The sequence below is a fragment of the Perna viridis genome, chromosome 5, assembly GCF_037379345.1.
Source record: "Perna viridis isolate PV_CMFRI_1.1 ecotype Kerala chromosome 5, ASM3737934v1, whole genome shotgun sequence".
Taxonomy (NCBI): Eukaryota; Metazoa; Mollusca; class Bivalvia; order Mytilida; family Mytilidae; genus Perna; species Perna viridis.
The window spans coordinates 42,057,910-42,072,442 of record NC_142449.1 but is presented as its reverse complement, the minus strand read 5'-3'; the positions used below and the strand labels follow the sequence as shown (position 1 = coordinate 42,072,442).

The following is a 14,533-nucleotide window of genomic DNA, read 5'->3' as shown; positions in this document are numbered from 1 at the left end:
TATGTGCTATCCTCTTTTGGTCTCTCTACCAAGGACGATGATTTTGATTTACCGTCTATATACTGGATTCCAAAACTCCACAAGAGTCCATACAAACAAAGTTTCATAGCTGGATCTGCAAAATGTTCCACCAAACCTCTTTCAAAACTTCTAACTTCTATACTCACAACTGTCAAAGAGGGTCTACAGTCCTACCACAATGCTTGTTACTCCTGTAGTGGTTTTAATTCAATGTGGATCCTGAAAAATTCGAAAGATCTTTTAGAGACAATCAGTTATCTGAATATAATAGCATTAAAACCTATTATTTGTCAACACTGTATACTTCTATTCCCCATACTCAGTTAAAATTCCGACTTAAAAACATTATACATCCTTGTTTTTCCAAAAAAAGATGGTACACCTAGATACGAATGTATAGTTCTTGGTAAAGATTCTTCATACTTTGTAAGAAAAATTCCAAATCATCTTCCAAATATACAGTGAAAGATGTTTACAAAATGCTGGAATTTTTAATTGACAACATATTTGTCCAGTGTGGTGGACGTGTTTTTCAACAAACGGTCGGCATTCCAATGAGAACAAATTGGTGCTCCTTTACTAGCTGACCCTTTCCTTCACTCTCATTAAGCTGACTTTATAGTGATCTGATCAGAAAGAAAGAATATCGTTTAGCTAAATCCTTTAATCTCAGTTTCCGCTATATAGATGACGTAGATGACGTATTATCTTTAAACAATCCTAATTTCGGGGATTCCATACATCGCATCTACCCCAAAGAACTTGAGATAAAGGATACTACAGACACTGTGAAGTCAGCCTCATAACTTGACCTACACTTAGACATCGATGGTAAAGGAAAACTATTGACCAAACTTTACGACAAACGTGATGACTTTTCATTCAAAATTGTTAACTTTCCTTTCATCTGTGGCAGCACCCGTTCAGCACCTGCGTATGGAGTGTTCATACCACAACTCATACGTTATGGCAGAGCTTGCCGAAACTACGCAGTCTTTTTGTATCGCGCTAGAACTCTAACAAATAGGCTTCTGGAACAGCGTTCTGTTGCTACAAGATTGAAGTCATCACTACAGAAGTCTTATGGTCGTCATCATGAACTCGTGGATCGTTATGGTGTATCCATCTGTACCATGAGAACAGATTTATTCAACGGGTCATAGTTTTCTTTTCCTCGTTTGTCTACCCCGGAATTGACTTTTTATGAGCAACTCGGCGGTTGGTTCTAGGAAAGCAGAGGACGCTTATCATACCGGTGCACCTGGTCCATGCTCGCAGTTTTTAGTGGAGTCCGAGTTGCTCATTTGCTTTTGTTACTTAGTATGTATGATTTTAGTTACTTTATGTTCTTTGTTGTGTATGTCTGTTTTCAATGTCTGGTCTTTGTCCCTTGATTACATTCTTTTGATTAACGCTATAACCTTGGTTCCCTTGATTACTCCTTGACATAGGGACAACATATTTTCCCAGGGAAAGCGTTTTATTTTTACCGTTTAGGAAAGCCTATATAGCTATTTAGCTATAATTGTCATTTCTATTTAAGTAGAAGTCTTTGTAAGAATCATGCAAATTATGTTAAAAATAGACTACAGATTTTATTTTTTTTATTAAGTTGCTATATAGGTCTACATGATGTAATGTAAAACTTTTCATTCAAATCTGTCTGCTCTTAGGAGATAATCCACATTGAAATCCAACAGTTTTTATTGTATTTAAAAAAATGATTTCTTTCGTGTCAAATAAAGCATACTTTGGATGTACAAATTTATCCCCAGTTGACAAATAAGAACAACTGCTTACAGAAAATAACCAATTACCGTCTTTGTAAGTTCATGAAACCGTATTGTTTATGTTAGCTTTTATCAAATCAAATCAGACAAAAACTATTTTGCAAAGCAGATTAGCAAACGAATTGAATTAATCGCCAATTGTGACAAATGATATCTTTATTGTTCAGGGAAAACGACAAATAAGGGATATTCATTATTCGAAAATAGTAAAATATCACAACCTATGGAGCACTATTACCGGATGAAGAGAGGTATGAGAAAAATCACTGAATAAATTATCCGATGTGTAAATAATGAATGCATAAACATTTAAGTCCATAACTTGAATGTAAAAACTGGAAACAAAAACGAACTTTACAAACAGTGTGTCGAACCGAATAAAAGAGATTACATTGAAAAAAAAAATAAAAACCGAAGACAAAGAAAACAAGACACAAAATAAACTTTAAGCACAATATGAACTCCCTGAAAAAAAACCTGATCAGACATCAGGTTACTGCTCTGCCACTGGCATCCCTCACATTGCAAGTACATGTAATCCAGTAGTAGTCTAGACATTTGAAGTATTGATATAAACAAAACCTAAACTTATTCTTGATAAAGAAGCTTACTTTTAAAGTACTTTAATTCGTGGGTACCAATTTTCATTGATTAGGGAAGAAACACAAGAGTATGGATTCTTGAATTCGTGGTTTTCAGTGTACACATCTCTTTTTCTTTGCAAACCAAAATTCGAGGTTTGACCTGCCCACGAACAATAGTACTTTCAAATTATTTGACAGTACTTATTCCAACATTTTAACTACTTCAGACACGGAATACCTTTGTTGCAATCAGTGTAATTTTCCACAAAATATGACTATTCTCTACTTAAGACTAGATGAGTTTACTGTTTTATTTCCCCACTTTGTATTGAGCCATTGGTGAACAAGATCACGTTAAACTGATTTTAGCTGGTCATGTGCCAGTGTAGTATACAAACAAATGTTCTGTTACTAAAGGTAACGCTTCTGACAAAATATATTATTTTAGTATTTTTTTTAATTCTTGAGAATCTACATCTGATTCACGCCACATGTAGAGTAAATTTTAAAAAAAGAAGCTGTTTAGTCCACCTTTGAGTTCCGTTAAGTAACAAGATGTTTTGAAATATGAGTTCAAAGTTTGTTTTACAACCTTTGTACTTTTATCACCCAGTGTCTTCTGACTGGGAGTTTCCCCCACTTTATAAACTAAGAACGACAAAGATTGAAATGATTGGTAAGAGCATATATCATATATTAAGATCAACGTATACCTTTTCTTGAATATGCATCATAAGTATTTGTTTAAACCCTATCTTTTAACCTATATTGCATACCATATATCACACCTTTAGACCTATATAGCATTCCTTTATCATACCTCTAGACCTACACCTCCTGAATCGTGTAACGTTCCCAATCCCACGCACATGGAACACGAAACACGATCCCACGATACACGCACACGATACACAAAAGACACACAAAACAAGTTGTACGAAGCACTATCCACGAATGATCATGTGCGCCGGACGTATTCTTCTCAGTAATTGGTATATTTCGAAATCTAACTTGCAAAACGAAACTAATAATGATTTACTATACATTGTACGTGTTCGTCGTTTTTTGTTGGTTGTTAACATCTTACATGTATTTTTTTAACATTAATGTGAATTATGCTTTAATAAACACATTTGATATACACAATGTATATCGCATACCCTACATCATACCTCTAGACATTTATCACACCTTTAAACCTACAGTCGAACCTCGATGTGTCGAACTCGGATTAGTCGAAATCTCGGATAACTCGAAATAATTACGAAGTCCCAGCAAAACTCCCCTTACTTCAATACAATTTTACGACTCGGATGAATCGAAACCTTGGACAACTCAAGGTAATCAATCAGTCCCCTCGATAGTACTTCGAGGTTAATTAACCCTGATGTCTCGAAGTAAACTAATTAGTCAACTAATTTATTGCTTTATTACAAACCATGATCGAAGTGTGTTTAAACAACAGTTAGCGTGGCTTTTAAAATTAATTTGTTGACACTCTTTATGGTTTGATTTGTTTAATTAATTTAAAATTGCGCGTGTTGTTAAAAGAAACGAATTTTATTAATAAAACGTGGGAATTTACACTAACAGTGATATCGGATATTTTGAAATTTGTTTAAAGAAATACAGATGAATTGTAATGGTATCTGACTATTTAATGAAACATCAAACAGACGATAGTTAGGGTATTTCAACGACTACAATCGTTTCAATAGTGAATTTGAAATTTTATCGTAATATTGTAGAGCACATGGTTTGACGATACTCCTGATTGTGAATCAAACAAAGCAGCATGTTATGAACTATGACGTTTCTAATATAGAAAAATAAAAAGGAAATTTCACTAAAACATTCGCTGCCGTTCAGTATTTCAAACATGATATACAACATACAAAAAATATCTTCCGATATGAAACGCTTGACATTACGAAGTACCGTGTAAAGTGAAGTACATGTACATGTACAAGCACAACAAATGATGTCACTACAGAAACAATCATGGACTAAACTACTAGTATATCCGGTTTATCCTTGACCTCAGATTACTCGAACCTCGGATAACTCGAACATTTTTGCATGGTCCCTTCGACTTCGACTTAACGAGGTTCGACTGTATATCGCATACCCTATATCACACCTCTAGACCTTTTATGCATTCCCTATATCATACCTCTAGACCTATATAAAATACCCTATATCACACTCTTAGACCTAAATTGCATTCCATATATTATACCTCTAGACCTATATCGCATACCCTATTTCACACCCCTAGACATAGGGGTTTCTTTTCATATAATTTTTAATTTGCAATGAACATACCAATCTAATTATAAACCAATCTCGCGTAGCCCCGGGTTTCATATTAAGTTACAGGCGTTTTAACAGAAAACAGAAAGTGATGCAAAACCGGCTTTTAATTAGATTGTAGACATACAAAAAAGTTACCTGTCCATAAGTAGTTTCCATCGCAAGATGAACTATAGACACTTGTCTTGTGCCAAATCAATAAATCTCTTGCCAATTACGATTATCATTTCCCTTCTTCTAACTGTAATTGCGTTTATCTTTTTCTGACGCAGTCGGTATAGTTTCACGTTTTACCATTTGACTTTAAAGACGTTCTTCCAAAAAAACGCAAGTCACCTGATCGAATTTTTGTTTCTTAACTAAAAACTTAGTTGGGTGTTAAACAAACTGCATATAAATAATGATCTTTTTTTTAACGCATTAAATGAAGTCAAAAATTGCTGCGAAAATTAAACACACGACAACGAATATAAACAAATATACTTCTGAATTAAATACATAAGGGATTTACCGTATCTATTGTTTTATTATGGTTTATCATAATCCTGCTTTTCTGTATTTTTTTTGTGCTTGTATTTTTGTTTGTGCGTATTCTTGTGGTTGTTTTTGTCCACTGTTGTCATGCTGTTTGTAAAACATCGATTTATATCCGTGATAACCTAAGTTAAACATGTTTAAATGTGTCGCATACAAATTTTATCATTTCCTGATAAGAAGTGTAAATACTGTGTTGGATCAATATAAAACTATTCACAGGTAAGGTCTAAACCATGTTTATATATTTCGTTCATTTTTGTCAAGAAAAAGCTTTCCTTGATTGAGAAAACAATATTTTGGTAAAACTTAACTTGTTTTTGCAATCAAAGTCACAATCGACTACTAATAGATTTGAATAAAAAGATAATATGCATGGTGTATATATCAAAGAAGCAACAGCCGCAACGAGATGAGAATGTCAGCCACCCATTCCTCTTCAGTGAACGACGAACAAACCCTCACACCACAAAGTAGGCTGCCGCTGGCTCCTAAACATTATTATACAATATACAGCGAAAGAGTTGCCTCTATATGCTCAAGTACCATAAACATAAACTTAAGGTAAAAACGAAACGAGATATACATAGGCCAGAAATTTCTTGGGACAGGCACAAAAAAATGTCGCCGGATTACAGTACTTTCTAGAAAAGCAGAGGACGCTTAACCTACCGGTGCACCTGGTCCATGCTTCCAGTTTTTAGTGGAGTCCGAGTTGCACGTTTGCTTTTGTTACTTTGTATGTATGATTTTAGTTACTTTATGTTCTTTGTTGTGTATGTCTGTTTTCCATGCCTGGTCTTTTCCCCTGGATTACATTCTTTTGATTACCGCTATAACCTTGGTTCCCTTGATTACTCTTCGGTATGATTACAATCCTCCCCTTTAAAATGTGGCCATTCTGGAAAAAATACTACAAAATTACCATACCAACAATTCAGTTTAAAAAGGCCGTAAAAAAAAATTATGTCTAGCAAAGTGTTCAAACTAATGTTTGTTTAATAATTATTTATGCAAAATTGTCTTGTTAAAAACCTAATCTCTGGCGCATTGTTTTCTATGCCGTCAGGAATAGACTAATAAACTTTTATTTCAACTAAACGCTGGTCATTTTGTTTGCCATTTTCTGATAAGTTCCTTTAATATCAACTAAAAGTGTTTCTATGTCATAAATTTCCGTTTAGAAAATCATGTATAGTGATTGTTCCTTGTGCCAAGTTTAAAATTCCACCATCAATATTATAGTCTTCATAGCAAAAATTTAGCTGAACAAAATGAAAAGCGAACAAAATGCATATTACATAACATAATCAATAACTTCAACTGCGCAGTTTCGACAATTGTACTCCTAAAATTAATGATGATTTAAAGAAACAGTAACTTTTCAGTTCACTTGTCAATATTTTGTAAGAATGGACAAACGTTTACCGATTTAAGAGAATTGCTAATTTCTGCACAGTTGTACGTGTAGAATATAATAATAATTAGTAGATTTGCAACACGTTTGAAATTTGAGAATTTTTTTTTCGGGTTCACATTGTATAGTTTTCTATTTGTGGAACTCCAATAATTTACGTATTGATAGTTCATCGTCAAATGTACTTTGAAATAACAAATAGCCATTGTGCTGTAACAATGACCGATTGTTTCCATGCATGTTTGAATTCACTATTCAGTTAAAACCCAAAATAGCATATTACAATACCAGGAAAAAGTTAAAGGTTCATTTAAAATTTGAACTTTGGTAGATTGATTAACTCTGATAATGTTTTTTTTTTGTTAATATGTATGTAGTTATACGAAAAATATACTGACCGCCTGCTTTAGGTTTTATTGAGAACAAAAGTAACCAGGGAAATGGAACAAGGTAATAATACATCAAACGAGGACTATCTGAAGGAATATCGGGAATACAGAATCGGAACTTTGAAAATATTTGGTGGAATACAGATCGGTCTCGGTATACTATGTGGAATTCTGAGTTTGGCTGGAATCGTTATTGACGGCATCCACAAATCTGCTGGTTGCACCTATACTTATCATGATGGTTATAACTATCCCTATAGCTACTGGTATTGTCCAGTGTATGTGCAGAATGCAGATGCACTTTTAGGATTTGACATAACGTGTTTTATTCTATCTGGATGGGTAAGATTTGTTTTATTCTATCTGGATAGGTAAGATTTATTTATTATATAATTAAAAAGTACGACCATACAAGGAAAATAGTTGCATAACATAAACCTATGTTTTTCTTGAATTACCTACAGTATTACTCATTAAATCGCATGTCCATGGTAAACGAAAGAGGAAAGTAAAACTATGACGTATTAAACAAATGTCTCCCTATGGTGTAGGTGGATACACCAGAACGAGTTTATAAAGACGACCAATAAAATTTTATTGTGATTACTGCAGTATTGTAGCAACATGAACATTTACATGATTGAACAAACTATATATCTCTATACAGCAAAAATATATATCTATATACAGCTAAAGTATATTATCTATATACAGCAAAAATATATATCTGTATATAGGAAAAATATGTATACAACAGAAATATACAAAAAAAATATACTGCTAAACTAGATATCTATATATAGGAAAAATATATATATCTATATACAACAAATATATATATCCAGTTGTTTATTGTTTAACCTAGTGTTTGCTGAATGGAAGTTTCCCCTTCTTTATGAACAAACACAGACAAAGGAATTGGAGATGTATGGTGAGTGAAAACAATAACAACCTAGAGACTTTATATTTAAGACAAAATCAAGAAACTGAAAGATATTTTTGAAAATCAAAATGAATTAAAAAAATGAAACGTGTTGAACCCGCCACATGTTTTATGTGCCTGTTTCAAGCCGGGAACCTTAGTCCATTGGTTTTCGTTGTATTATTAATGTTTATTATTAATCGTTTTGCATTTTTTTTAAAGATTAGTTCGATTTCCGTTTTTATAGTTTCACTTTATTTGTTTATGGGGCTTTTATAACTTGCATAATAGTATTGGTTTTTCCCATCATTAAAGACCGTGTGATGACCTATAGAAGTTGAATTGTTCATTACTTGGTATTTGGTGGATGACTGTCTCATCTGCAATCATACCACATCTTCTATTTTTCTGTGTAATATCAAATGTATTATAGTTTATTTTAACTCAATTGGAGCAATCCTGTACAAAGTGGTTCCTGTGTTCCCGGTCCAAATTTGTTACCTAATTCAGTGAAATCTGTCTTAACCAAATCTAGAATAACTCGAAGACCTGTATACACCAGACAATTTTTAGTCTCTTCAATCTATTTTTATGAATATTGAACTTGATAAACCGTATGAACTGTATAAACCCTACATAATTTAAAGTTCGAAATAGGATTGATTTAGAAAGGTATCACTGAATTGTAAAAAAAATAACAAACAATTGAAAAGATAATAGGGTTTATCTAATTAAAAAAATTCTGAAATTCTGACAAAAAGGCTGAACATGAGCAGCGAATATCGTTAAGGAATTGCTTATTAAATGTTTAAAATCTCATTGGGGATCCAATTAGAATAATAAAAAAAAATACTATTTTGAAATTTTAAGTAGTACTCCAGCTAAGGATCATGCAAAATGTGATTCATGGGTAAAAAGCCTAAATATTTTTATTTTTGATATTTTGTTTGAAATCTCAAAGTAAACAGAAATTAACATGTGGTTTTTCTATAACACGTGCTAAAACTTATATAGAATGCACTGTAGATTTCAAAATTAAGGGAGATAACTCTATAAATGACGATCAAATATGATAGAATCTTCTGGATTTCCAATGTTAATTATCTCCCAAGAGCAGGCAGATTTGAATGAATAATTACACATATCATAGTATAGACCCATAAAACAACTTAATTACAAAAATAAAAATAGGTAGCCTTTTTTGGGGTGTATCACATTTTTCAGATTTTGCATGATTCTTACATAGACAGCTACTTAAAAGACAAATATATAAGATATGTATGTCGTTTTAAAACTCTTCATATGCAATTGGCTATTGGAACATATAGATTGATTTAGAAAGGTATCACTCTATTATAAAAAAAATGACGAACAATTAATTGTTTATGGTGTTTTCATAACCTTGGTTTCATTGATTACTCTTTCAAATTTCATTGAAGCTTATTGTTAAATACAGTTACAGATATAATATGTTTTTATGTCATAAAAGTATAACTATATTTTTTTTTATTTATATGTGTGTATCTCTAAATTACCTTAAGGATATGTTCTGTTCTTAAGAATGACAAGGGATTGTATAGATTTTTCGTGCCAATACAATATCAGTAGAACAAAATCCTTGATCTGTGTGGCCGATTGTTTTCGATATAAGCAATTGCAATTTTGAGGGAAAAGATAATAGGGTTTATCTATATAAGGAAACAATTCTGAAATTCTAACAAAAAGGCTCAACATGAGCAGCGAATATCCTTAAAGAATTGCTCAATAAATATTAAAAATCTCACTGGGGATCCGAAAGCATTAAACTACAGGTAATACAAGGGAAACTAGAATTAAAAATAAATAACTATTTTGAAATTTTAAAAGACAAAAATATAAGATATGTATGCCGTTTTAGAACCCTCTATATGAAATTGTCTATTGGAACATATAGATTGAAAATATATGTAGAGAAAATAGAATATGCAATTTATATGGTAGTGGAGATTTCAAAACCAAATTCATAAAGAGACATAACATTCTTAAACTTATGGATTTAATGAACAAACCTGTGTAAAGTCATAAAGGTTATTGACAATAGGTTAAACACTCTAGGGTATCTTATGGTATGGCATCATCATTTATGGCTTAGCCTTCTTTTATCCATATGTGTATTTGTATATAATAACATATATTATGTGTATGCTTCTCTTCACCATGTACTTTTGGTGATTGAGAATAAAGATATATTTATATATGTAAAAAACATTGGGGTGAATTCGAAAACAGATTATAAACATATTTCCAGCGTACTAGAAGGTGCTCTTGATATAAATAGTGACAGTGTAAGGTTCGCCCGAATTACTACTCTGTTTTCCTTTATTCAGCCTTTTACATCTTCTTTCAAATTTTGTAATAATTCGTTTCTCTATTCTTTATTTTCTTTAGAAAATTGCCTATATGGTTTTGTGTATCGTTGGTGCATCAGTCATTGTGCCGACTGTATTTAGTTTAAGTGTTGTTGGAAGCATTTTGGTAAGTCTCATTATTTATTGTTAAAAATATTAAAACGGGCAATATTTGTATCTTGTTGGTGGCTGGCACTCATATTTCAGTCAAAAATCTTCAAAAAGACATATCTTTGAAAAGTGTATGTGTGGGAACAATTTAAATATATCTATTAGTCTTAAATTAATGTAAACAATTGTCTGTATCATTATTATATTGATGGCTGTAATACATATTTTTCAGACCAAATTCTTGAAAATGAAATATTTTTTGCAAATTGAATGAATGCCAACACTTATAATAGCCTTACTGGTCTTACATCATTGTTTAAAATGTTATAATTGTCAAAAAAAGTATCATGTGTGATGCTTTGACACATGAATTTCAGTCAAATTTCCCAAAAATGTCATATTTCTGCAGATTATATGGGTGCGAACAATTCTAATTTCAATAATGGTCCAAAATTATTGTCAAAAATATTAAAAATGGCAATAATAGTATCCGGTTGGTGGTTGCGACACTCATACGTCAGTCAAAAATCTTCGAAATGTCATATTTTTGCAAAGTGTATGTATGAGAACACTTTTAATATACCTATTACTCTATATTTATTGTAAAAAATGTTAAAATTGTCTATATTATTATTCTGTTGATGGCTGTGATACATATATTGCAAACCAAATACTTGAAAATGAGATATTTTTGGCAAATTGAATGAGTGCTAACACTTAAAATATCCTTACTGGTCTTATATCATTGTTTTAAATGTTAAAATTGTCAAAAAATGTATCATATGTGTTGCTTTGACAATTCAATTTCAGTCAAATTTCCCAAAAATGTCATATTATTTGTCATATTTAAGGGTGCGAACAATTTTAATTTCAAATATGGTCCAAAAATAAAGTTAAAAATATTAAAAATGGCAACATTAGTATCCGGTAGGTGGTTGTGACACTCATATTTCAGTCAAAAATCTTCAAAATGACATATGTTTGCAAAGTGTATGTGTGCGAACACCTTTAATATACCTTTTAGTCTAAAATCAATGTAAAAAAGTAGTTAAAATTATCTATATCAATATTATATATTATGGCTGTGATACATATATTTCAGACCAAATTCTTGAAAATGAGATTTTTTTGCAAATTGAATAAGTGCGAACACTTGAATTACCTTGGTCTTATAAAATGGTTTAAAAACTTAAAATTGTCAAATAGGCATCATAGGCTGTGACATATTGATTTCAGTTCAATCACGTAAATATGACACATTTCTGCACATTGTTAGTATGTGGACAGTTTTATTTCAATAATGGTCTAAAATTCTTGTATAAAATATAAAAAAAACGGCAATATTATTATCCTTTTCGAGATTGCGACGAACGACATATTTCTGCCAATTGAAAGCTAAGGGAATAAACAGCTTATTATTTTTTTAATGGTCTTGTTATTATTGCTTAATATGTTTAATCTGTCAATATTAAAATCATACGAGTGTCTCCGACACAAATTATTTCAGTGTAAATCTTGAAAAAAAATAATTTACGTTTATAAATTGTATGAGCGCGAACATTTTCAATCAATAACAAATGTACTTCCGGGTAATATTTAAACAAAATGTCAATGAATAATGAACTGCGACATCTGTAATAATTAAAAATTACTCTAAAAACAATCTTGTTCAAAATTATTTTAATTGCTGTCATAGAATTATGATATGTACGTTGCTTGCTTAAGAAGGCAGAACAATTTGTTTGATTGACCAATCAAAATTATTCCCTCGCCCCATTCCCCTATTCATTTACCCCATTCCCAATGCAACATTACCCATTGCCCCATTCCCTATTCCCTATTGCCCCATCCCCCATTCCCCATTGCCCCATACCCCATAAAATGGGAAGTTTATTCCATACAGGTATTTTTATATCATATGATGCATAACTATTAATGGCATACAAAATCAAATAAATTCTGGGGTTGTTTTGTCTTTGACATATGCACCATGTCCATTCTCGTTATATTTAAAAATAATAGAAATTATCCTTACGAAAGAGACCAAAGTCAAATTAGGTAAAAATATTTTTGGTATAGTACAAATATTTAATACTGTGATTTTACAATATAAAGAAACAATAGATGCAGTTTGAATGTATCAGTATTTCATCTATTGTATTTAGCGTGGTCTGTATGAAGGTGGTGTAGTAGCAGTTCCTGGTTTACTTGCAGTGATAAGTTTTGTAGAGGTTGTTATCGCAATTGTTGCTGCCTCTGTCTGCTGCTGTTGTTCTTCGTTCGGTGGATCAAGGGTAAGTGATTGTTATCAGCTGATCCATGTCAGTCGATCAATTCAAAACATTTCTAATTTGATTTGCTGTATTGGTGAAAGAAAAAAGAACTACAATTGAAATGTCATCAGAAACAAAAATCGTCGGAATAAAACACTAATAAGAAAACATGAAGAAAGTTTTATACGATGGTAATTAGGGTCTAACATTTATTGCATATACAAGTGTCTTTTGTTTTTTGCATTTGTAACTAAGAAGTCGTTCTTAATGTTTTCTTAATCGGGACTTATTCGCTTTTAGAACACTGCTTATGTGTACGTTGGAACATCCCAGACACCTGCTGGAACTGTTCTTGCAATGCCAACTACACAAATCCAAGGACCCTTCATACAAACTGTACAGACGCAAAATGTACCATTTGGTCATGACACTGGAAGAATAATGACACAGCAGACACACACCTATCCAGTACAGACAATACAACAGACTGGTTCCACACAGAGTAGCATAGCCGAACCACCACCTTACAAATCATAGCTATAACCTTAACAAGTCTTTCGATTTTCGTCAAGCTAGATGATACATGCACATACTGTGTTGTCTAATCATCGTTTTAACTTGATTATTTTATTTACAGTTCTAATTGAAAATGTATTGTGACTGCCCCTGCAGTTTAATTATTTCATGTTGCTTTATATGCTTTATTAACTTCATGCGGTAATATCCATTTATCATAAATTCGACTCGATGTTAATATGATTCATTGCAGCTTGAAATCAACGAAATAATACGAGACAGGTGTAACCTGTCAAAGGATGAGGACAATTAGACAATTAGACATTAACAACGATTTGTATTTCTTCATAATTTAACGAACTATTAACATGTGATATGTAAACATTTCATTCCTGTTAAAGATACGAAACTACTTCATTACTCGGTATTACTGCTGCTGGTATGGATCTATACTACACATGTGCATACTACTGTACCCCATTTAGGTTACCAGGTTATTTGCCATGGTATTATCATGTTAGACTGAAATTAGGATCTCAGTGTATCGAAGGCCATAGGTTTAATCTATATCAATTACCAATATGAGGACGTCGTCCTCTATAACAATGGACTGTACTAAATTATATGATTTTGTTTTTAATATCTGTTTTTCTGCTTTATAACAATAAACTGATAGCAAAGGTAAACCTTCGCAAGTATCTTTTCAAACAAAGTATATTGCTGGGTTCACCATGTTCGCAAAACAAATCGCTTTCAAAACCCCGTTCTGTATAACCGGCAGCTTTGAATGATGGACACGATAATTACAGTCACTAAGCCTTTCTATAACTGGGGTAAGTTGGTTGTGGTTTTCAAAATTTTCAAAAACCTACAGGAATGTTTCTCCTCTGATAGGTATGGTTATATTCTTATCAGTTTTTATTTATAATGGTATTTTATTCTGCTGTCTACATTGTGTAAGTAGATCGTATCTGTTTCATGGTTTCATTATTTCACATTTTGGTCATGAACTTGATTTGTCTGTCAATTGATTAACAATTTAGATGTGTGGTGTGTTTTTCAACTTTAGCTTTACGTTTTTGTTTATACTTTAAAAACAAGACAAATCAACAAGTCAGCTGAAAAGTCGGGAATTGTGAACAAAAAAGATTTTTCATCTTCATCAAGAGTAAAGATGAACAGAGAGAATTTATTTTTGTAAACAAAATAGCTATAGCACCGTTCCCCATGCCATGTCCCATCGAGCTCAAAAGCCAAATAAGAAGAGTATGTAGCA

General features: G+C 32.1%; 1 protein-coding gene across 2 annotated transcripts; it reads left to right on the top strand.

The window, feature by feature from the left end:
- Positions 1–5,318: 5,318 nt before the first annotated feature.
- LOC148617777 (uncharacterized) lies at positions 5,319–13,943 on the top strand. 2 transcript variants are annotated; one of them, XM_088585325.1, is made up of 6 exons: positions 5,319–5,464; positions 7,070–7,390; positions 7,914–7,979; positions 10,398–10,484; positions 12,634–12,762; positions 13,042–13,943. In XM_088585325.1, exons 2-6 carry the CDS (start codon positions 7,100–7,102, stop codon positions 13,276–13,278), a joined length of 810 nt encoding a protein of 269 aa, XP_088441451.1. In that variant the 5' UTR covers positions 5,319–5,464; positions 7,070–7,099; the 3' UTR covers positions 13,279–13,943. The 2 variants fall into 2 exon arrangements, with proteins under 2 accessions (XP_088441451.1, XP_088441450.1); XM_088585324.1 differs by lacking the exon at positions 5,319–5,464 and adding an exon at positions 5,762–5,806.
- The last annotated feature ends 590 nt before the right edge of the window (positions 13,944–14,533 follow it).